The sequence below is a fragment of the Emys orbicularis genome, chromosome 11 (genome assembly GCF_028017835.1).
Source record: "Emys orbicularis isolate rEmyOrb1 chromosome 11, rEmyOrb1.hap1, whole genome shotgun sequence".
Classification (NCBI taxonomy): domain Eukaryota; kingdom Metazoa; phylum Chordata; order Testudines; family Emydidae; genus Emys; species Emys orbicularis.
The window spans coordinates 11301042-11326108 of record NC_088693.1 but is presented as its reverse complement, the minus strand read 5'-3'; the positions used below and the strand labels follow the sequence as shown (position 1 = coordinate 11326108).

The 25067-nt window shown below is 41.1% G+C and overlaps 1 protein-coding gene across 3 annotated transcripts in view; it reads left to right on the top strand.

The window, feature by feature from the left end:
- Nucleotides 1–25067, top strand: part of MYLK (myosin light chain kinase) — a 217402-nt gene that overhangs the window by 137532 nt on the left and 54803 nt on the right. For 2 of the 3 annotated variants that reach the window (XM_065413161.1, XM_065413160.1), the window contains exons 16-20: nt 924–1040; nt 1803–1901; nt 16717–16767; nt 17879–18006; nt 21148–21301. In XM_065413161.1, the coding sequence (XP_065269233.1) occupies nt 924–1040; nt 1803–1901; nt 16717–16767; nt 17879–18006; nt 21148–21301 (549 nt within the window). The remainder of the gene's footprint in view (nt 1–923; nt 1041–1802; nt 1902–16716; nt 16768–17878; nt 18007–21147; nt 21302–25067) is intronic. The other variant, XM_065413162.1, reaches the window with a different exon arrangement.

Genomic DNA, 25067 nt, shown 5'->3' with positions numbered 1-25067 from the left:
TCCTCTGCTGCTAGCCCTCCCTGATTGAACTAACCTCGTTATCTCCAGACTGCTTCTTGCCTGCATATTTATACCTGCCCCTGGAAATTTCCATTACATGCGTCTGACGAAGTGGGCATTCACCCACGAAAGCTTATGCTCCAATACATCTGTTAGTCTTAAAGGTGCCACAGGACCCTCTGTTGCTTTTTACAGATCCAGACTAACACGGCTACCCCTCTGATACTTTGCTACAGCAATACCTTTGATAGTGCTGATGTATGGGCCTTTTTATTTTTTGAGAGCTACCATTACACTTGTTCTTTGAGCCATGCCAACAAAATGAAAGTGACTTTTGCTGTATTATTTTCAAGCTTAGGTACCTATCTTAGGTTACCCATTTTCACCCTTGGATACTGAGATGAGACCAAACCAAAAGCCTGCATCTGATCAATTTGCAGAGGTCCTGTTGTCTGTAGTCTTAGACTGTAAACTCTTTGGGGCAGGGACCATTTTTTTGTTATATGGTTGTACAACACCTAGCACAATCTGGCCCCAATCTCAGGTGGGGCCTTTAGGTGCTGCTGTAATACAAATAATTACTACTACTAACAAAGGTTTGTATCTGGCTCTCGCATGCATCTCTACCGAAAATCCATTTTAGGTGCCTCAGTCCTACTTTGAGAATCCAGAGTAATTTACTTAATTCAGCCTTCATATATAAATTGTTCATCACTCCAGTGAATTTGAAAATTGGCCTCCTAGTTTAATGAAACATATCTTCCAGCATAGAGACACGAAAAGCATTTAAGGAACTGTGATCTCCTACAGAACTCAGTATTGCCAGAACAGTTCAGCCATCTGTTCCATCACTGCTAACAATACTGTACTTTCGGAATTTGCAAAATGCAATGTCCCTCTGACCTCTCTTTCCTTTGTGTTAGGGTCACTGTGCTCACTCACCATTGACAAGGCCTTTCCTGAAGATGTGGGCCAGTACAAATGCATAGCTGAGAATGCAGCAGGGAGAGCTGAATGTGCTTGCAAAGTGTTGGTGGATGGTAAGTACTTTCCCTGATAGGGAAACTCCTTCAGTAAAACTTCCTCCCTCTTTCCATACATGCTCTTTCCCAACCTCATCCCTCACTAAATGGCAAGAAATAGCTGCCTGCTTCCTCCGTGCATTCTTTCTGTGAAAATTGTAACTTAATCCCCACAACAGACAGCCCAAGCAGAGAACCAGCAGGGAGCTGAGCACTGAGGCTGCTTTGGGGTCTAATCCCTCTTTGCTCTTGCTGCCCACTGGGTTTCTAAAATGGTTTTAGAACAGTTAGTATAGAGTGTAGCTGGGCCTATGAGGATTTGCCTCTCTAAGCTCTCTGCATTCTGTCAATCCATGTATAGGCAATCTGAGTTTCTTTGGTTAAAAGCCTCCTTTATGCCCCTCCATCCTGAGCTGTGCAGAGGGCAGCTCAGGCACAACCCCCCTTCTTCTCATTGGTTAAGAAAGGCTGGTCATCCTTGGCAGTGTCCCCTTTAATTGGAGCAGTTAACTGTATCCGCTTTATCGAGTCCCGGGTGCCACTGCTTCTGAACTGCAGAGAGCTCTCCTTCCTTGTTGGTCCCTCTTCTCTTTGGAACTTGGCATTCCCTAGCAACTGTGAGCAGTAAATCCTGTGTAAACAATGTGCAAACCAACAGTTTTCCCCAACTTTGCAGGAAGACCAAAAACAAATTTATGATGAATGAGGAGGAGATTTTCCCCTCCCCCTCAATTCTCAAATAAGATGAATATTTTATTATTACTTTTGTTTTAATTTCAGATCCCTCACCTACAAAGACCCCAAAGTCTGCTGAGAAGAAGACCAAAAAGCCAAAGAGCTCGCTTCCCCCTGTACTCGCAACAGAGAGTAAGTGGTGTAGTGATTTAACAACTTCCTTTTCACTGGAATCATGAGTGCTTGAACTTCGGTGGTACTTCCTATGTATAAGCACAGTAATGAAGGCAGGCAGCTTGTGTTGTTTCTTTAACCCTTCCATGCAGGTCATGCGAATTGAGAGTTTGTGCCTTAGGGAGAATGGAAGGGAGAGGCGACAGTGTTTGACACATCCCACTCAGTTCTCAGTTCCCATCATGATGCAGTAAACTTACCACACAGATTCTTTTCTGACTGCTTTCTAAAAGGAACTTGGAAATTCTCAAGAGGTTTACTATCACTGCAGATTCAAGACACACTATATTTCCTGTATGGAGAAGAGAGGGTACTGCAGGTGGCCCTGTAACCTGAATAAAATGTCATCTATACCACAGTCTGCTCAATTTTTCTCCATTTGAGTTGGATTGTGGGATTTGTGCACTTTTTGTTTCAAGCTAATAAGGTTCGGTTTGTTGGAGCATTCATTGAAATGACAGTTGTCACTAGCCATAACCTGGAAAAATTCCTAGTGTATGTCAGTAAGATACACTACATTTCTTTGCAGTAACAACACACTTGCGACTCTGCATATATCAGCAAGGTTAAGGAGAAAAGTGCCAGTGTGGTAATATACAGTATTTTATTTCAAGTGGCACTGCTGCATTTAAAAGGAAGAGTAGCAGAACATATGATGTCTCCCTGAAATGAACCTAAATTGTTTACTATATTAGCTCTTAAAGAAGCTGTAGAGAGAAGATTCTCTTTAAATGGAAAAATTGTGTCTTCTTCTTTAAGATGTTTCCTTGTGTAACGTATTTCTGATGGAGCCACAAAATAATATAATCGTCGGTTTTAAAAAATAGTCTGCTTTTCCGGTAAATGGAGTACTTACAGCTTATTGTAGACTTGCCCAATACAATTTGATTCTGCACTGTAAGTATAGTAATGAACAGCACCTTTTGGATTGTTGATGCATAACAAGGCTGTGTTTACCATGTAACTTCAAAATGTGTTGTCATGATACACACTGTGCATGAATCCTAAAAATGTACTCTAAATGCTGCTCTCTGCCTACAGATAGACGTGTTCTTCTTTAAAGGTGACTTGCACATTACACTGTACCTACCAAAACACAACCACTTGAGGATCTTTCCCTTAGTATTCAATCCTGATCTGGGTGCAAGTTCACATAGCACCATTGCCTTCCATGGAGCTACACTGCTTTACACCAGCTGAGTATCTTAAAGGGAATAGTAAGTGTTAAGAAGGACAGTCAGCTTATACTTTACTTTCAGTAGAAAAGAAATTTACAAGGAATTGGATGTTCAGATCCCTTTGGCAGTTTTGAACATCTCAGCCTTAAGTCTCACGGGGTGTATACTCATCTTCCTGACATTCCTGTTTGTTCCTCTGTGGTGACATACTTATATACAAAACCAATTCAGTAGCATTTACCATCTCAGCCATGAGCTGAAATCCCGCTCAGATAATGTACTAGTAAGAATCATTGCCATCTGAAAGACAATGGACTTAATGGTGTGTGTGTGTGTGTGTGTGTGTGTGTGTGTGTGTGTGTGTGTGCGCGCCTTGTTAAAGGATCACTATTACAACTGTGAGTGTCCCTCAAGAATGACAATAAAGTAAGAGGTCCCAGTCTAAATCGGTCCCAGTCTCTTCCGAGGCATGTCGCCTCCTCAGTCCTAGACTATCACCATCATATTACAATAGTAGGCTATCTGTACCCTGCCTGCAGCTGTATTTTTGGGTTACCTCTGTGTTGTTTGCATTGTTTGAAGATGGGTTTACTTGCAAGTTGATTGAAAAGTAATTTAAAAAAAACCCTCCATTTCAAAGGAAATGTGCTAGTTGGTCCAATTTTATGTGAATGTCTGTATCTGAACATAACGAATGTCCCACTAGCTTTGATAAGTGGATCCCTGGCCCAATGACTATTAATTGTCATTCATACTGGCAGGTAATAGTCATTCATGAAGGCAATGACATTTGATCAGGGAAAGAGAGAGTGAGCATGATGGCATTCACCCAAGAGTTCTGAAAGAACTCAAAAGTGAAGTTGCGGAACTGTTAACTAAGGTTTGTAACCTGTCCTTTAAATCAGCTTCTGTATCCAATGACTGGAAGTTAGCTAATGTAATGCCAATATTTAAAAAGGGCTCTAGAGGTGATCCCGGCAATTACAGACCGGTAAGTCTAACGTCTGTACCAGGCAAATTAGTCGAAACAATAGTTAAGAATAAAATTGTCCGACACATAGAAAAACATAAACTGTTGAGCAATAGTCAACATGGTTTCTGTAAAGGGAAATCATGTCTTACTAATCTATTAGAATTCTTTGAAGGGGTCAACAAACATGTGGACAAGGGGGATCCAGTGGACATAGTGTACTTAGATTTCCAGAAAGCCTTTGACAAGGTCCCTCACCAAAGGCTCTTATGTAAATTAAGCTGCCATGGGATAAAAGGGAAGGTCCTTTCATGGATTGAGAGCTGGTTAAAAGACAGGGAACAAAGGGTAGGAATTAATGGTAAATTCTCAGAATGGAGAGGGGTAACTAGTGGTGTTCCCCAAGGGTCAGTCCTCGGACCGATCCTATTCAACTTATTCATAAATGATCTGCAGAAAGGGGTAACCAGTGAGGTGGCAAAGTTTGCAGATGATACTAAACTGCTAAAGATAGTTAAGACCAAAGCAGACTGTGAAGAACTTCAAAAAGATCTCACAAAACTAAGTGATTGGGCAACAAAATGGCAAATGAAATTTAATGTGGATAAATGTAAAGTAATGCACATTGGAAAAAATAACCCCAACTATACATACAATATGATGGGGGCTAATTTAGCTACAACAAGTCAGGAAAAAGATCTTGGCGTCATCGTGGATAGTTCTCTGAAAATGTCCATGCAGTGTGCAGAGGCGGTCAAAAAAGCAAACAGGATGTTAGGAATCATTAAAAAGGGGATAGAGAATAAGACTGAGAATATATTATTGCCCTTATATAAATCGATGGTACGCCCTCATCTCGAATACTGTGTACAGATGTGGTTTCCTCATCTCAAAAAAGATATACTGGCACCAGAAAAGGTTCAGAAAAGGGCAACTAAAATGATTAAGGGTTTGGAACGGGTCCCATATGAGGAGAGATTAAAGAGGCTAGGACTCTTCAGCTTGGAAAAGAGGAGACTAAGGGGGGATATGATAGAGGTATACAAAATCATGAGTGATGTGGAGAAAGTGGATAAGGAAAAGTTATTTACTTATTCCCATAATACAAGAACTAGGGGTCATCAAATGAAATTAATAGGCAGCAGGTTTAAAACAAATAAAAGGAAGTTCTTCTTCACGCAGCGCACAGTCAACTTGTGGAACTCCTTACCTGAGGAGGTTGTGAAGGCTAGGACTATAACAGTTTAAAAGAGAACTGGATAAATTCATGGTGGTTAAGTCCATTAATGGCTATTAGCCAGGACGGGTAAGGAATGGTGTCCCTAGCCTCTGTCTGTCAGAGGGTGGAGATGGATGGCAGGAGAGAGATCACTTGATCATTGCCTGTTAGGTTCACTCCCTCTGGGGCACCTGGCATTGGCCACTGTCGGTAGACAGAATACTGGGCTAGATGGACCTTTGGTCTGACCCGATACGGCCTTTCTTATGTTCTTATGTTGTACCCCGGTAGTTAGGATACTTGCCTAGGGACACCCAAGTTCACATCCCTGTTCCAATAACTAATTATTTATAAAAAGTGGAAGAGCTTCAACAGGAGAGATTGAGACAGACCCATACCAAAATATCCCATAGCCCAGTGACAAGGATGCTCTCCTGCAGTGTGGGAGCTCAAACTTCAAATTCCTTGGGGACATCAGGCAGAGTGAAGAATTGAACCTGGGTCTCCTACACCCTAGGAGAGCACCCTAACTACTGGGCTAAAGATTGTAAGGGAGGTTCTCCTAACATGGCAGCAGTTGTGGAATGAAAATTACAGTGGTCCAAGATCAAGGACTTGCCTCAATCCCGCCCAGTGTTTCATAAAAAACACCCTGTAGACAAAGCAACCAATGACATTTTTAATGTTGATGATATGCCGTTCCCTCAGAGTGCTACCATTGGCCAATGTCAACAGCCACCCTCAACCTCATGCAGCTCATCATTTGGTTTAAAAAGAGTGTGTCATGGGTTCCCTATGCTCCTGGAACAAGAGCCATTTTCTCATTTGGTTTGATTCTTCACTCCCTCTGGCCTTGGTTTGTCACTTACATGTGAACAAAATGCTAGCCTGTAAAATACTACCAGATCAGAATAGTGATGTATTACATTCACTCCACGCACATGTCAATAAGCACACAAGACCCTGGAGAACAGGAAGTTTGCAGAGTTTGTGTACAGTTCCTTGCATTGCTGGAGCAGTCATATTGTCAATGGGTAATGCATAGGCCACCAGTTGAGAAGCCACCAAAAAAGATATGGACAACTAATTCCCATTAAAATTAATGGGAATTGGGCATCCAGATGTCCAATGTGGCTTTGAAAATCTTGGTCTACATCTCCAGTGTTTTATGAACTTTAATTAATCCTCACCCGCCCTATCAGGAAGAATGTTGTCCTCTGTTATGGAGTGGCAAACTGAGGCAGAGAAGTTTAAGACTACCATTTTCAAAGCTGACTAGTGATTATTTTGGTACTCAACTCTAATTGTCCTTAAAGGGATGGATTTTCAGAGGGTGAGTACCCAGTATTTTCTAAAATTGAGGCCTCTTTAAAGTTTCCTACGTAGAGTGTCCAAAATAATTAGTTTCGTTAAAAAAAAAATAGCTTAAGTGACTTGCCCAAGACCACAAAATGAGCCAGTGGCAAAGGTGGGACTTAGAATCCAAGTCTCCTAACTCCCATGTCTGTGCTCCCTTGGTCCACTATATCACAGTGACTTTCCAGAGTGAGCTGATTTTACAAATGATGAAAAATAGCTCTTGTCCCAGAGCTGGTTTTCAGGGCTGAACATGTCTGCTCTCTGAAAACATTACCTTTATGAAATACCAAAAGAATCAACCAAAAATAAATGTGTGTTAACAGCTTGAAGCTGTTGCAGCGGGTTTCTGACTGAACCAGGTCTTAACAGTGCAACAACACAACTCCGTTTTAGTGGGAACAAAGTGCATGCAGCTCACAATGAGTAATGCAGTGATCCAGACACTGATTCACTCTGAAATGGTCTTCTAGAATTTAACACCTTCGAAACCAAGGTGTATGAGAAGAATGACACGCTTGTGAGTGTCTTGAAAGAAATGCCTGCTATATTCTGTAGGCATATTTCACTGCACTGCTTTAAGCTAAATATTAAGGAATGGTGACTAACTCTTGTCAGTAGATGAAGTAAATTCCATTAGGTTGTAGTGGATTCTCCCATCTCAACTGCACGTATTACACCTCTAACTCCCACTTACATAATACATGTTGAAGGGATGATTTAACACAGAGATTAATCAGATCAGGTGGAACTTCTCCCTCTGCTCAGTGAAAAATGCATTGTACTGTGTCAGAAAAAAATATCTTGGGTGTTGATTTTATTTATTTATTTATTTTGAAAGGAACAGGCCCAGGAACAGGAACTACAGTATTTAAAAGTATTTGGTATCCTGCTGAAATAAATCTTTATTCCTGCTACTACATGAAATCTGTTTGATTTCACGTCAAACCAATGTTATGCTTTCTTTCGCTGACAGTTGTTAATAAAATGTCATCACAACACTATCCAGAACAAATCCGCTGGAAGGCTCTAGCCTTCTCTTACCAGATCTGATTTCTCAGCATCACTGTTGCATGGATGGAATGCTGAGCAGTGGCATCGTTGGAAGACTATGTCATAAATGTAAATATGTCAGGGGTTCTTTATCATGTTACATATTTATCTCCAGAGCAGGGGGGATTCAGAGCATTTTAATTACTGTGGAAAAATCAGCAGTCGATGACCAAGTGATTAGCACATAGTTCTGTTAGTTGCTCTTCAATAAAAAAAACCTTGTCTGAGAATCCAAGTCTGTAGGAGCCATTTTAGGTAAACGTCACATTAAAGAGACAGACTTGACCTGTCTGGTTTGGGAGGTATATAATCAAATCATAAAACACTTCAGTTTATTAACTGTTATCCATTCCTTGTCAAGATGGAATGACAACTTTTGTGAGTTATTACTATAGTGTAAGTACAAACCATGGCCACTAATGCATATTTCTCCCTTATGAAATGAAGTGCTTCCACATCCATTTGCTGTGTCACTCTTTCAAGCTCTTTTACCTCTATATCAGATTTGCCCAGTTACAGTCAATGATTCTTTCTTCTTCTTGTGAGGATGGAGAAACTAACTGGATCTGGGAAATCAGATACCCCTAGGTTCGGACAAAATTATGCAGGAAAAATATCAAACCCAGTATTTTGCTGTTCCAACAGGCAGCAGTGGGAGATCTGTGTGTTTAGGGGATGCAAAATGTGTTAGTAGAGATATGTGCATCAGAAATGGGTGTAGAATTTTGCCCTAAAGAGCAAATCCCATGCCCTATCCAAGTAACTGGCCCCAGGCACTGTGCAGATACAGCAAGGGGTGGAGAAGAGGACAATTCTGTTGCAATGAGGATTGTCCTCACTCCCTAAGGGAGTGGGGAGAATTTAAGGGTCCAAGTAAGTTACTCCAAGCTGCTTCCCTCGCTCCACCCCTTTCCCCAGGATGTTCGTGCCTCACCCATTGCATGCTGCCATGTAGAGCGTTCCCAAAAGCAGGGCTGTGTTCTGGGCAGTAACTGCAAAGCATTCAGCACCGTATCTTGTACATTGGAATAACCAGTTCATTGGCCGGGAAGCCTCTTTCCCCATAGACAGTGGGACTGGATTTGTTCCCAAGTGCAGCTGAAATCTGCTTCCTTAATACACACAATGAAGAGAACGCTGAGCCGCAGCATTTGGATCTGGACCTGAGCTTCCCCAAAGCTCCGGGCATTTGGAGTAGAAGTTTCAATTGGGCACACCTGGGTTTTGTGAAACTGAGAATTAGTCAAATGTAAACTAGCTGAAATAAAAGAGCATAAGAGACTCAGCTTGTTGAATCTTTAATTGGTGCCTTAGTTTACAATAAAGAATCCAATTAATGTATATATAAAGCAATAGAGAAATAGTCACCTATTGTGTAAGTTATCCTTGGTGCCTAGTTCATTAGCATCTAACGTATGCCAGGTATGCTACTTGAATCCCTGCCAGGTTACTTTACAGTTTATGCCATACTGACATTTTCTAACTGAGTGAACATTGGCAAAGAACAGTATTTTCCATGGGCTTTGCTTATAGTCCATCCTACATAACTGCATGTTGCCAGAAGAGGAGTGACTTTTATTAATTGTCTTACATGGAGAAAAATGAGAGCGTCTGTCCAGAAATATGTTTTTTGCAACATAGGGCTGAATCAGAGAGATGCTACACACTGTAAATTTCCAGTGAAATAATCTAGTAAGCATATGAGAACTCTAGTATGTAACAGAAACATAAGACAGACTAGGTTTTCAAAAACAGGAGTCTAAAGCCTAAATCCATTCTTAGGCTAGGTCTACACTACAGCGGGGGGTCGACCTAAGATACGCAACTTCAGCTACGTGAATAGCGTAGCTGAAGTTGCATATTTTAGGTCGACTTACCTGGCTGTGAGGACGGGGGCAAGTCGACCGCTGCCGCGCCGCCGTCGACTCCACTGCTGCCTCTTGCCACGGTGGATTTCCGGAGTCGACGGCAGAGCGATCAGGGATCGATTTTATCGCGTCTTCACTAGACGCGATAAGTTGATCCCCAATAGATCGATTGCTACCCGCCGATCCGGCGGGTAGTGGAGACGTGCCCTTAGACTCCTTAAGTGCTGAACACCTATCCACTCTCGCTGAAGTCCCTCAGAGCAGCTGAATGCTCCGCATTTTTGAAAATCAAGCCCCATATACTTTGGAGTCTAAATATCCACTCAAGAACTTGGCTTTAGGACCTAATTCTGCAAGCTTGGCCATGGCATCTTAGCACCAGGTCTTCCATAATTGAAGGTGATGAGGGTTGTAAGTGTTCACAACCTCCTGGTATGTGAGGAACATGAAAACTACATGAGCCCAACTTCTCAAACCTTGCTCTCACTGAAGTCAGTGGTAAAATTCCCATTGATTTCAGTGGTGTAGGGCCAGATCTGAGGAGCCTATATTTCTATTTCATGCTAGGTTTCCATATACTTACTAGCCTTGGTTTAATGTGTTGTAGGAACAGGCTGTGTCCTATCAAAGCTGTTTTGAACCAGTCTTCTTATCTACCATGTCTGTTAAGAAAATAATGTCTCCTACTATATTTAATCTTCTGAGTAAAAGAGGCTCGGAGTGTGTCAGTGTGTCTTCTCTCTTCCTTGTGAAAATCAATGTGAATTTCCCCAGATTTCTTAAGGGAGGCTGGTGGGAAAAAAATAATGATGGATCTGTCTTTAAATGTTTTAGAAGCTAAATATGGGATTTTCCATTGAACCAGCTGGTCGTTTTTAATGAGAAAATAAAATAAAAGCTATTATAGACATATTATAGAAAAATGTTACCCCACAAATCTCTGGCCTGGATGGCAAATGAGTTATTCTGTCTAGCTTCTGTTTGTCACCAAATTTAACTCTTTGATTACTAAGTTAATAAGCATTTGTCTCAAAGTGTTGTGAGAAAATTGCTGCTTGAGAAATTGTGAACCTGGAACTGTTTAGTTTTCAACCCTTCACTACTGTTTCCGGACTATTGGGCAGATTTTCTTGTCGCTGCTGTACTTTCCTTTCCAGCTATTTCTGTATGTTCTTATATCTATGTGTCACGGAACAGCAATACATTACAGTACCAGAGGACACCGCATTATAGTCTAATCTTATATTCCACATTCTCCAATGGTGACTGGGTGTTATAGGCATCTGTCTGTCACCAGACCACAGAGGATATGAATCTCTTACAGCCCTACTTAGAGAGGCTTGGGTCTTTAGCTTAAACTATTAGCTGCTTATGTTGTTAGGTCAGGAGGTCCCTGGTTCAATCCTGGTGTGTCAGCCAAGATGGTGGTCGTAATGTTTGCTTTTTGAGTTCTGTCTCTTATTTGATATATTTTTGTATTTTAAAATGTGATGTTCTTGCATGTTTGATGTAGGAGATAGAGAAGGTTGTTCAGTCTTTTGTATTTTAAGAGATGAAAGTGTTGCAATGTTTCCATTTGAATGTATTTGTTGCTGATTGATGAAGGGATAGAAGGCCAGCTATTAGATACCGGGTGTTCCATGCCACTTTCTCTAGTTGATTATAGCAGTTTTCATCCCCATACCTTTGCTTAATTTGGTAGGGAGTGTCTCTGCCAGTGCTTTCGTTTCTTGTTCTTTGTCTTCTGTTCTTGGCTGTTATGCATAGTTGCTAATGTATTATAAGGGACCATAGATGATATTTTAATATAAAAGGTCAGTGGAATTACACCAGGAAAAATCTGGCCCAAGGAAGGAACAATGATCTTTTGGCTAGTCATGGGGCTGGGACTTAGAAGATGTATGTTAAGTTCCCAGGACTGTATGTTCTTGAAGGCGGGGACTGTTTCTTACTATGTATTGTATAGGGCCTAGCACAGTTGGGCCTGGTCTCAAGGCTGCTATGGGCAATTCCAATGTCCTACTGAGTAACATTTTTACACTTGTTAATGCAGTTTCTTTAGCATCTATCAGTGCTAAATGCAATTTATGTCTCCACTGTAGATTGAAACTGTAGCATAGCAGATTCCCAACATATCTTCAAGGGGGATACGAGACTGACCAAAAGATCCTTTTACTCCTAATAGCTAGAGAAGTTTCCTACCCAAGTTACCTTTTGCTCATTTCCTTTATTTCAGGGAGAACATGGTCCCCAGATATTAATCCCTGTGCTGGCCAAGGGGAGGTGAAGACTCTTACGTATTTAGGGCTACCATGTGCTGCTCCGGGAGGATCCCTGGGGAAGGCATTGTGCCTTTAAGGAATCATAAGGGGGGAGGTGGAAGGATCCATGCTGACCTCTCACCACACCTGTTTTCTCATGGTGTGGAGAGTCTCAAGATTGTAGCCCCTGCTCCTTCCTCACACCAAGCCACGACTGGATTACGTCCTGTGCAGCTGTGCATGGAGATGTGCCCTACACTGCCTTACTCTGCTGCTTGGATGCATACGATCACGGTACAAACACATGGCAAGGGTACGAACGGTACTCTTCCAGCATGTGCTGAAGTCCATCCCTATTCAGGGCAGCTCTTAAGCATGTGCTTAACTTTAGGCATGTGCTCCAGGCCCATTAAATCCGTGGGACTTAAGCACGTACTGGAAGTGCTGTCCTAAATAAGGATGTTTTCTTGAATTGGGGTCAATGTGAAGGACAGGCTTCACCTGGACGACCAAGTGTCCGTGCTGTAGTTACATTCGCTTTTCTTTTGATATTTTATGAAGGCTCAGACTGTGCAGAGAGCAGTTTCCGGGAGAGGGGACTCTGACTATTTTTAGTAGAATTCCAAAAAAGGGAAACAACAAAGAAAGAGAGGCTTCCAAGCATCTCTGCTCCCATGAATTTAACATCGGGGCCAGGGAAACAGCCCGACCAAATGTTCCACAGATATCAGCCTGCAGAGGAATCTTTCCCTTTCAATGTATATCCTCCGGCTGGCTCAAACAAACTCCCTAACAGGCAAATCTGTCTATAAAGTTATGTAAATACCAGCCTGGCGCTGTTTACATTATGTAATTTCTGGGAGGCTGATTCATTTAGGGAGAGAATATTGTGTCCTTTTGTCTCCTGTAAGCTGGTATTCAGCTTCAGCCCCTTTCAATGTAAATATCAGGAGAGAGACATATTGTCTTTTCTAAACAGCTGAAGCAGCCTTGAACCAAATAACTAACATTTTCCAAGAGGCTCAAATATTTTAATGAAAACAATCATTTTGACCTTGTCAACTTGGTTAATGTTATTAGCCTTCTTTTTTTGTAACTGTCTCCAGCAGCTAATGAGAGAAATTTGGTTATGCCCTTTGCAGGAGACATACAGTGGGAGCTGGAGTTTTCAGGGTGAGGTCCAAGAACAATGAAGTAAATTCTGTAATACACGCATGCACTCCTCCCAAATTGCCCCAGTTTTTTCTTCCTGCCCAGGGCTATTTGTGGCTGCAAAATAAGATCAGGATCATCAGTCAGACCTTCTCGCTACCCCTACCCAGTCTGCGTTCTTTTGATGAAGTGCAGTGGCAGTCTGCACATCTTCTGTTAAGTACAAGTAACGTTCAGGATTTTTTCAGCATCTGTGTATTATACTAAAAGCAGCAATCCCAGCTGAGTGAGGTGATAGGTTTATGTTCTCTGCTCAGCTGGTACGGAAATCCTCATTGATGCGAGAGCCTTTTAAACTGCCTGAGCATGGCCCTTAATTCTCACAGGGATAAGCACTGTGCATTAGTTTCACTTGCAGTGTAAATTTAGCAGATGGTGGTTCACTGTACATCTTCACATATATATACACGCTGGCCATTTCCATTGATGAAGTAACTATCACTGGTTAATTTGTGAATGAATGAATAATGTGGAATGATGTGATTTAGGCACTCTTGTTTTATGAACTGAGTAGTAGGCAGAGGGAAGTGATATATGTGTATGAATATGTATATACATACACTGTGTGTGCATGTGTGTGTGTGTGTGTGTATATGTGTATATATATATATATATTGTACACCTCTACCTCGATATAACGCTGTCCTCGGGAGCCAAAAAATCTTACCGCATTATAGGTGAAACCGCGTTATATTGAACTTGCTTTGATCCACCGGAGTGCACAGCCCCGCCCCCCCAGAGCACTGCTTTACCGCGTTATATCCGAATTCGTGTTATATCGGGTCGCGTTATATCAAGGTAGCAGTGTATATATCTCCTTGAAAGTACATGCATGGGGAAAAGCTAGAGAATGAAACGTAGGTAACCAGGAAAAAAATCTGGTGAGATGTAGTCAGACTGAATCTTACAAAAATAAGAGAATTCAGAGATAGAAATGATTCCACTCATTACCTTGCCTGTTAGCCAGGATTTAACGGTATGTATATAGTTTATGTTGTGACTATTTGAATGACAGAGTTTAGCATAGATCATGTTAGATCAGAACCTCGTGCCTTTCCTGTTACTTGTCCTGCACTGGGGTTTCTAAAAGTTGGCCATTGTACCTTCAACCCAGGAAAGTATGTGGCAACTTGTGCTCATTCATGTTCACCGAAGTTCCTTAATGTCATTCTTGTGAGACTTACTACAATACGTAGTCAGTGAGATCACTTTCACAGCTTTAACTAGCACTTAAAGCCTTCATTGTTCTCGCAGGACAGTCCATATTAATTTCACTCTCAGTTTAGAATATTCTTAGGGGACAGGGAGAATCTGATGTGCAGTGCAGCAAAAAGAATAATATATACCTAGTATAAACCAATATAGTTCAATAAGTGTACCTGGCGCTATACAGTAATGGAGTTGTGCTGAACAAGTAACAAAGGACACAATCCACTCCTCTAGAAGTCATTTGTAAAACTTGCATTGACTTCAGTGAGGGCAGAATCAAACCCCACTTTGGGATTTACAATACAAATAGAAGGCAAGATTCCACAACCATTAATGACTAGCATCTACTCACATAAGTAGGTGCTATTGATAGTGGGACTGCTCATGGAAACAGAGGCTATTCAACATGGGTAGGCATTGCAGAATCGGGCCAATAGCAAACATAGTTGAGGAGTTACATATAGGATCTCACTCTTTTTGTTTTACTCATACAGATTTGGGGAAAGATGTGGGTTGGAGGGTATTTACCTGATGTAGATAAATGACCATCCTTAGAGCATTGATGCTGAACAAGACCCAGAGATAACTAGGCTGATAACCCAAAAATTGATAGTCCCCTTTAAGGAGTTGTGGGTATTTCTAAAAGTATCTGTCTAAAGTTAACGAGACAAGGGGATGAGGTGATATCTTTTACTGGACCAAGTTCTGCTGGTGGGAGAGACAGGTGACCTGAAGACGAGCTCTGTGTAAGATATTACCTCACCCCTCACCCTTGTCTCTCTAATATCCTGGGACCGACATGGCTACAATAATACTGTACATGTCTACAGTTAAACGGGAATGGGTCATGGAGGAGTGTGTAGTGAGATGGGTGAATATGAAATGCTCGGGTGGTTCAGTTATGTTAGGGTAAACACCCCAAAGGTAGATACCAAAGTGAACCAATAACCAGCTAAATAAGTCTCTAAGGAACAGGGCTTCTTAGGGAATATACAATACTTCCTGTTTTGTGACTCAGCTGTAAGTATTATGAGAATAGACTTTCTGTGTATCACAGTACTTCTGGTCCCAACCAAAACCAATACATGCAGTGCATGTGAAAACGAAACATAATATTTTTGTGGGGGGGGGGGGGGAGATAACTTTTTTATAAACAGAAAGTGATATTGACCAGTTTCATTGTCCAAACTTTGTAAGATATTCCAAAAAAAAAGAAGAGAAAAAGCATTGATGCTGAAAACTAAATTATAAAATTCTTTCTGCTGAAACAATCTAAAGTGATAAGTGAGAGCTGCTATCTCTGTTAATACTAGGGATTGAACTGGGGAACACCATAGCTAGAAGCTGAGTTTCTACCATTTGAGCTAAAAAACCAAGCCCTGTATTTAGCCGCTGTAGCAGACTCATAGCCTGCATGGACCAGGTATAGAAGGGACATGTAACACGGAGTGAGCAGTGAGTTACATTAGTAACATGAGCAAAAGCTGTAAAAACTATTTTGTTTGCTGTCTGCATTACTGTTTTCAGAGCTCAACAATAAAACTACTGCAGTTCTAACTAAATGTTCCACAGCTTCAAGAAAAAAGCTTTTTATAAAGACTGAGGCCAATACTTGCAGGTACAGAATGTTCAGTATCTGTTTAAAGGGGAGATTTACCTGAGAGAGACAGAGTTTTTACAATTTGATCTCCCATCACATTTCTCATAAATAATGGGCCAAAGGTTTCAAACATAGGTTCGGCTGCTGTATGAATATTTAAGCTCCAAAACAGATGTGGTCTAATATTTGAAAATATGGAGAAACCACAATTTCTACTGAAGTCAATGAGAGCTGCAGCCCTTGTCTTGCATACACATGGATTTAGGAACCTAAATGTAGGCAGCTAGGTTTAAAATGCCAGTCCATATTTTTAACAATGGTGAGATTCCCGGCATCTTGGAAAATGGCAAAAGCTGTCCCCATTCATAAAAGCAATGAAAAATACTAGTGTTCAGTTCCTGTATATGCCAATTTCTATATCAGCACGTGAGGTGCAAATAAGAAATACAAAATCAACTACCTAGTTTTAATTGGGGTTTTCTCTAAACTATTCAGCAATTTGCACATTGAAAATCCGTGGTGATATTCAGCATGTGGTTGATCTCAGCCATTTGTCTGGGCCAAAATCAAATATGGTGAGTACTCAAATGCAGATGAGCACAAATTTTATAGGAACAGGGATGCCAAACTGCCTTAGACACCTTTGAAAATCCCAGCTTTAAATGTGAGTATTCTAAGGATCAGGTCAGACTCCTTGAAAGTGCTTTCGAGGAGCAATACAAGTATAACGTAGATTTTGTGCTGGAGTGAGCTCAACAACAATGCTGCCAGGAATGTGACTATTTGTATCATTTAATTTGTACCTCCCAAAACTCATCTGCTAATGAACTATTTAATTTTTTTATTTATTTTTTACTAGGTGAAGCAACAGTGAAAAAGAAACCACCTCCAAAGACCCCCCCGAAGGCAGGTAAACGGCTGCATTTTGTTGCACTGTAAGCATAGGCAGTAATGCAATAGGATTTCCAAGAAAAGGCCACTCCTACCTTGAAACAATTGTTTGCCTGCTACATGTTTTCTTCTGATTAAATGGTAGGTGTGATGTTCTAGGGGGAGAATTTCAAAAGCACTATGTTCCCCTTTTCTATTTCAAAAGCACTATGTTCCCCACCTAAACTTAAGGTTGCTCAACAGTTTCTGTTAAAGGACCCTGTGTTCAGTTGTTTATAACTTGGGCAAACTTTAACCGTTGAAGCTGATGTTTGCCATGCTCCAGGCTGAATATTTTTCAAAAATTTCATCCAAAACAGGTCAGCCAGGGACTGCTGGGCACCAGAACTCAGAGCAGGAAGACCATCTCTCCTGTGCTCTGAGTACTGTGCTGACTGGTGCCCAGGCAGTGAGGAGGCAAAAGAGGAAGCACTTGAATTCAAAAGTCAAGAAGTGAGGAATGGGGGGTGGAGGAGAATGGGAGCCAGAGGATAGGAGCAGAGTGGAAAAGATTGGCAGGAGATGGAGTACAGTTCCAGAAAGGTCCGTAACCACTAAAGCCCCTTCCCCTCCAAAATCAGGAATTGAACCAAGGAGTCCCAAATTTCTACATTCCTTTGCTGTCAGCAAATAACTGTGACACCCATTGGCAAAGTGTGTATCTTATCTCCTTCTAGTGGCTGATCCACAAGAAGAAGATAATGTATTATTGCTGCCAGTTACTCCTTTAGCTCACAGAAGGGACCATCGTGATCATCTAATCTGACCTCCTGCATATTACAACCAACAGAACCTTGCCCACCCACTCCTACAATAGACCCATAACCTCTGGCTGAGTTACTGAAGTCCTCAAATTATGATTTAAAGACTTCAAGTTACAGAGAATCCACCATTTCCTGTCATTCAAACCAGCAAGTGACCCATGCCCCATGCTGCAGAGGAAAGCAACAACAACAAAAAACCCACCACCACCCAGGGTCTCTACCAGTCTGACCTGGGGGGAAATTCCTTCCTGACCCCAAATATGTACTGACTCAACTGTTCAGGAAAATAGAAAATATACTTCTCTAAAGAGATGGGTTTTTTCTCAGTTCTTCCCCCTCAGATCATTCAGTTTCCAGAAGACAGAAAAATCCGTGCTGGTGAATCAGTGGAACTGTTTTGCAAAGTAGTAGGAACGCCACCCTTAACTTGCACCTGGATGAAATTCCGAAAGCAGGTAAATTGTTTTTTGACGTGTTTTAACAATGAATGATGATTAATTTGAGAAATGCCTGAAACAATGTCTAACTAAAAGGATGCATAATCTGAAAGAAGTTTGCTCTCTCCTGCCCTTGATACAAGAAATCCCCCTTTCTTGATTGGTGCTTCAGGTTTTCAGCTTTGAGATCGAACCAAATGCCACTGAAAAATACTCTTGAGTAAAGAGCATCTTACAACAAAAATATCTCCACACTAAGCTTGTTTGTTGTGGATATAAATGTCCCCACAATCTATTGTTGTACAATTCCTTCCCCTTTAATTAATTGACCTCACTGGGACTTAAGCACATACTTAAGCACTGTTCCTGAAGAGGGAAAATTTCCTGAATCAGGGCTTTAGTGAACAAGTTCAGACACTTTAAACTCAGCAGCTCAGTATGATCTTCAGCAAGCAGAAGCTGGAGTATCTTATTGGCATGGAGCAAAGATAAATATCTGCTGGAGCAGCTACTATTTATTGTATTACGAAGTCGCTCAGCGCTCTACAGTACACAGATAAAAACAGTCCCTGCCACAAGGAAGCTTAGAATCTAGACCTGAGTTTGTCAAGATGATTGTTGAACATTTTCATCGGGGAGTTCAGGGTTCTATATTCATTGCACAGTCTATTGCAAGTTCTACCTTTTAAAACATTTTAAGCCAGTTGCCTTTTATTCTGAAGTATCCTGTTCTTATATTATGGAAAGGGTGCCTGGTAGCATCCAAATAATTTTCTTTCTACCATTCATTATTCTATATGCCTCTGTGTTATCTCCTCTGAGGCTTTTCTTTTCCAAACTAAACAGTTCTAAACTTCTTTAAATTTCTGCAACCTAAAGACTGATTTAGGAACAAGTAGACCATTTTTATCAATATTATTTTTATTGCAGTAGCCTCAAAGAGATTCAGTGTCCTCAAAGGAATCCTGCACTACATCTTCAAAAGACAAGCCTAGGAGCTTAAGTGAATACCTTTGCTAGGCACTAAAAATCAGGACCTGAATAGAGATGCTGGATTTATGGCTTATTACAACAATCTAAAACTCACTGAATCCTCCCTCCGCATTTTTTTTCCTCCTTAGGACTGCAGAGATGTTAACTGACCACTTCACCTTGAATGGTCCCTTGAAATATGCATTAATTACTTACGCTAAACAATCTGTTCCACCTTGTATTAGCTGCGACACTGAGTACATTTCCCAGACCTGAAGAAGAGCTCTGTGTCAGCTCGAAAGCTTGTCTCTCACAAACAGAAGTTGGTCTAATAAAAGATATTACCTCATCCACCTTGTCTCCCTAATTCTCCTTTAACTAGCCAGGAGAGGCCTGAGGTCCTTTTCCTGCTGAGTGACCCTGGCATGTAGCGCAGTGACTAGAACTGGTGGGGAAAAATTGTCCATATGACCATTTTGTTGGTGGCATATTGTGTTCTCATAGGGTACTGAAGCAGTCGAATAAAATTTGAGAATCATGCTACCTACCTACAATCCCATTGGAACCTCAGCAAATTACAGTTCAGTACCTTGTGTGTGCATAGCTGCACTCCAGTGAATGGAGTCTCTGGGGTGGGATTTTCATGAGTGCGTAGCATTGGCTACCTCTGCTCCCATTGACTTAATTGGGAGTAGCTGTAATACTAAGCTATGCCTACACTACAAGTGCTACAGCAGCACAGCAACAGCTATGCCAGAAGAGTTTTTTCCATCATTGTAATTAATCGACCTCGCTAAGAGGAGGTAACTAGGTTGATGGAAGAAAAACACCTGGAATGGAACCTAAATTGTGTTACTACTTACTCCCAAAATACTTACTCCTATTGCTAGTATTGCAGACGCAGCTATCAGGTTAACTTCAGTGGGCTGATGCCAAAGCGTGCTTTATATCTAAACTAAGGGGAGAGACCTGCTCTCACCCTCATGATTTCTTGTTCCGTAAACATGTCTGACAAGAGAAGTAAACTAAATAGCCCTCATTTTTAATGAAACGCAGAGAATAAATTGAAAAATCTCTTATCTGGCAGGAAATGGTGGGAGGAGGAAGGGCACTGACATTATGTTGTCTACAATAAGAACACAGTGTACTCCTTTTACAGTTATAATGTAGCATCAAGTTTTTTTAATTCCCTTTAATGTCTCGAGTTAATACAAATCAAAAAGGAAATCTTTTTGACATTTATGCGGAGGTTCTTTTCTTGGTTTAGTTGAAAGGTAGTAGTTATATTTACAAGTACTTAACATGTTTGTGGAGTTCAGCTGTGATTTGGACTTTTGGTTTTCTCTGAAACCAACTTAAAATCTTTATCTATTCCAGTTGAATTAGAATGATTTATTTATTCTATTCAGCTTGGGAACTTTAAGAATTCAAAGGTGAATGTATCAGAAGAATCAAAATGGAAGTTGAAAGGGTAAGAAATACTTTCTATGGCATTTTTCTGGTCTTTTTTTTTTTTTTTTTTTAATTTTAGAGAGTTAGAAAATCTGACTGCCCTACTAGAGCTAGGCCTGTGCTTTGTAAACTTTCCTACGCAGTTCTGCTAGTGCAGTTCGACTTCAACCAACGATACCATCCGCTGTTCCAGTCTAGGAAACTATTATGATAATTTGTGTGGCGACGCTAATATGGACACATGGAGACTAGAATCAGATAGTGTCATGGATGATCTGGGTCAGAATGTGAAGTTGGGCCTTGAGAAGTGAATGACGAATGAACCAGTGCTCTTGGGGTCAAAATCTTGGTTTCAGTGAAGTCAGTGGTAAAACTCCTATTGATGTCAATTTAAATAGAATTTGGTCTTTTGCCAGTTAGACACAATTTTTCAACTACATTTCCTGATCCTGCAAAGGGATTTTAGCTGGTGGACCCTAACACCCAAGCACTCTCATTAACTCAAAAGGACTGTGTGCATGTATACTTTGCAGGATTGGGACCACTGAACTACTGGCCTGCATCTCTTGACTTTTTTGGTTAGTTTCACTCTTTGCCAGCTATTCTTACTCACTACAGTAATGGAATTATCTACATTGCTCTTCTAATGCTGTAAACATGGGCTCCTACCTGACTGAGAGGTTGGGAGCCTCACTTTTGAAAGCTCTTTAACAATTCTTCTGTTTAATTTGGCAGATTCAAGAAAATGAACACATCAAAATTGAGAATGCTGAAAACAGTAGTAAGCTAACTATATCCTCAACGAAGCAGGAACATTGTGGATGTTACACTTTAGTGGTAGAAAACAAAGTGGGCAGCAGACAAGCACAAGTCAACCTCACAGTTGTCGGTAAGTGCAGAAAAAATATTTAATTATATTATAAAACACCTACCCGGTGCTCTGGTTGCTGTACAAAAAATCAGATCAAAACAGCACAGTATGTTAAAGGGACTGCAAAAGCGAACAGGTCCATTTAACAAATTAAATTGCTAGGCCAGATCCTAAGCTGGTAAAAATCAGCATAGCTCCTTTGATTTAAAGGAGCTATTCTAATTTCCACCAGCTGGTGATCTGCCTGTTATTTTGATGACACATTATATTTCAATTTAATTTGAAGACTATTGTAATGAGAGATGGGAGAGGGGCAAAATAATCCTTCTTATATTTGTTCCTTGTTTATGTGTAGACAAAAGTCCAGTCCTCATTCTCCCATTAACCCTTTGTAGGATGCAGATGCTCACTAGGCTATTAGTTTGGGAAAGGCCAGTTTTTGAAGGGTTGAGGAGGTTTGTATTGTATTGGAGATTACAATTTGGAAACTGTCCTGGTGTGTAGTTACTTTATATTGCTGTTGATTTATAAAGACAGTCTTTTTAAATGCATACATGTTTATGCATGGGCTGCACAAGTTGTCTGTATGAAAAGTTGAGAGAGAATCATGTGTTTGATGCTTTAAAAGCTTGTTCCTGCTCTGAATAGTGACTCTGTCAAATGGCATGGTGTGGCTTCAGACTTACTACCTATCAAGGGCTCCAGAGCAAATTTGGTCAGCTTACTAGTAAAAGAAGATGTTTATTCAAACTGCCAGTCTGGTTCTTTCCACTTTGTGCAGTGTCACTTGTAATGAAAGTTCTGCTGCCCAAATTCTACCCTCAGTTACCCATTGTCTGTAATGGGGTTACTCAGGTGGTCTGAGGCCAGAATTTGTCCAGGCAGTTGGAATTTACGTAGCCTGTCTGTTGATGACTTTAGCCAGAATAGAATCCTAGTCATTCTCCCATAATTGTAGTCCTAAAAGGAGTAACAAGTAGTAGGCAACTAATATTGTCTCTAAAGAAATGCAGGTATGAGGCCAGGGATGAAGTCCTGGCTCCACTGAAGTGAATGACGAAATACCCATTGATTTTCAGTGGAGCCAGGATTTCATCCCAGGGATCTACTGAGTAAGATGTAATTTTAGTTAGTAGACTCATACCTTATGTTCAAGTATGGTATCCTGTGAAGAGTGAACACTCTTCATCTTTATGCTGCTGTATGTATTGTGTTTACAGGCCTCTTGACCATTTAAGTACATGGTTATTTCTGTTGTCTAAACCAGATTGCTGATTACATTTAAAAGACAATTGGACAGACAAGTGCAATTATTAAATAAAGTCGAGCAATGTGTCAAATTCAGTTTCCTGTTGCTCTGTGAACTTCATGTAGTTATTATGTAAGTAGCAATTTTATATTCTGAGGAATGTGTTGGTTTGAAAATCAGTAGTCACCGAAAATGTTGAACTCTAAAACCTCATAAAGCTACATACCAGCCTCTTCCTTCATGATGCCATTGGCAGGAAATGTGCTGGGGGGTTAGTGGAGCTCCCAGAGATGCTTCGGGAGAGCTGGGTGAAGAATTCCTACAATGTGCTTGAGTTTGCCAGGCTTTCTGGCTGATGACACCCAGATAAAATTACTATTGCAAATTTGCCAACTGCTTCACCTAGACTTCTAGCTGAATTAAGAACTGTAGTGGGCATGATGGATGTCAGAAATGTGTTGCCATCCGGATTTCTGCTTGCATGAAGAAAATGGCTTGCTAGCTGTAGTTTTGGGGGGCGAGATTCCTGCCAGCCCTACCTGGGTATCCATACTGTAGGCAGGGATGGGCACAAGGAGTTTCTTCTGCTTGGGCACAAGGGGGAGAATCCCATTATTGAGTACAGCTGCTGCCCCTTGCTAGCACTTTTATAGGCACCTGCTGTCTAAAACGGAGTGGAGACACCCTGACTTTTCTCCCTGTCTATCCTGCACCAGGCAAGATGGCAAGGTCACTGCACTCTCTCCAAGCATACAGTGGTGCCAGCTGTGCACACCCTGGGAGAACCCTGCAGGAATTCTAGCTGAGTCGGCCAGAATTATTCCTGGGGGCTCCAGTCCGAGCACATCCGTTTTCTGCACCGTCTCCAGTGTGCAGGGCAGAATCTTGCCCCCCCTTAATGAGGATTTATAAAGTGGCTATAAATCTGGCTAGTGCCAGATATCAGCTTTGTTTGTCTTAGCTATTTATAATGAGGCTCTGTGATCTTTGTGTGAGCTGCTTCCCTATCGGATTACAGATTAAAAATCACATCACCTTGTATGTTCTTTGCTCAAAACCTAGCTGGTTGATCAAGGTACTTGCTTGGGTTTTGAATGTGTTTAGAGAATTTAGATGTGGTCTGGAATGTGTGTTCTCCTGCAGGAGTGGGCCAGGACTGACCTAGAGCCAGATTCCTCTAAAGAGGTAGCTGGAAAGCTAGTCTCTGTTTGAATTTTAAAAAGTAAATGACATATTAAAATGAAAGCAATAAGGAAATATTACTGTAATATTGTTCTAAATGTATGGACAACTGAGCATACATGTGCATGGTAAAGATAACATGACATTCATATGTACAGTCTCACTCCAAAGGATCTAAAAAGCTCTTCACAAACTACATACAGGCAGCACCTCTGAAGTGCAGCCACCTCTAAGATAGAAAGGCAGCAACCAAAAACTGTGCATAGCACACTACACCCCAATGGGGAAGGGGAAATTTTGGTCTAGGTCACCATACCAGAAGTGCCATGGGATGGTTAAGGATAGCCAGGACCTTGTTTTTAAGCCCTCTCATTGAAAAGCCCTTTGCACAGTAACCTGCAACATTGGCTTATCTGCTACAGAAAGACAAAGTACTGAGTTGACTCTGCCAAGATTCAAAGCAGAGATGATTCTTCTGTGATTCAACCCATTATTCCAGGGAGTCAAACCTGTATTTTAGCCCACGGTCCATAGCTGGATATATGAGCAGCACATGCTTTTTATAAATAGCAATGGCATTTTTTCATTAACATCTGGATAAAATTTAAAAAAAACCTCCCCATTCCCCCTTTGACGAAACTGGCTCCTAAACTCTTATCCTGCACTGCTGAAACTGTCAGACTCAGACTTCAGCTGTGAGTATAACTCAACCAAGCAGGGGTTCTGACATTTAAGGAGTTCGAGTAGTCAAAGACTGTTTGCTTCATTGTTGGCAATGGAAAAAGCAGTTCTGGAAAGAGTCCCAGTTTTGAATTATTCTAAGGTTTTTTTTCCCCCCTTGTGATCTTAATGAAGATCAGTGAACTAAACTTTCATTAAATGCAACTCCAACCTGAAAAACCCCACAGGTATCCAAGCAGATTAGGGAGACTGCTTGTGCTGGGTGATTAGTGCACGGGACTGGAGTCAGGAGGAGTTTGAGCTTGACACTGATTCCCTGGGTAACTTTGGGGCTCTACAAGTAATAATAATACCGTGAAACCTGTACAGGAAGGAAGCCACCCTAGTAAAGCAACCTCTTGTCTTAAGAGATTGCCAAAAACTACCCACAATATCTTCTGCCTCACCTATTTTAGAAGACCACTTCCATTAAGTGACCAATTTGTTTGTCCTTGGAATGGTCACTTAAGAGAGGCTGTAATGTGGTTCTGGTACCAAATCCATAACTGTATGTTCTGGGACACAGCTAGTGATTTACAACCAACTGTTAGTGTCAAATTGTAGTAGCCTCATGTTGCCAAAGTTTCATTAAAAGAGTTGGTGGTGGGATGAGTATAATCTAAAGTTGAATTA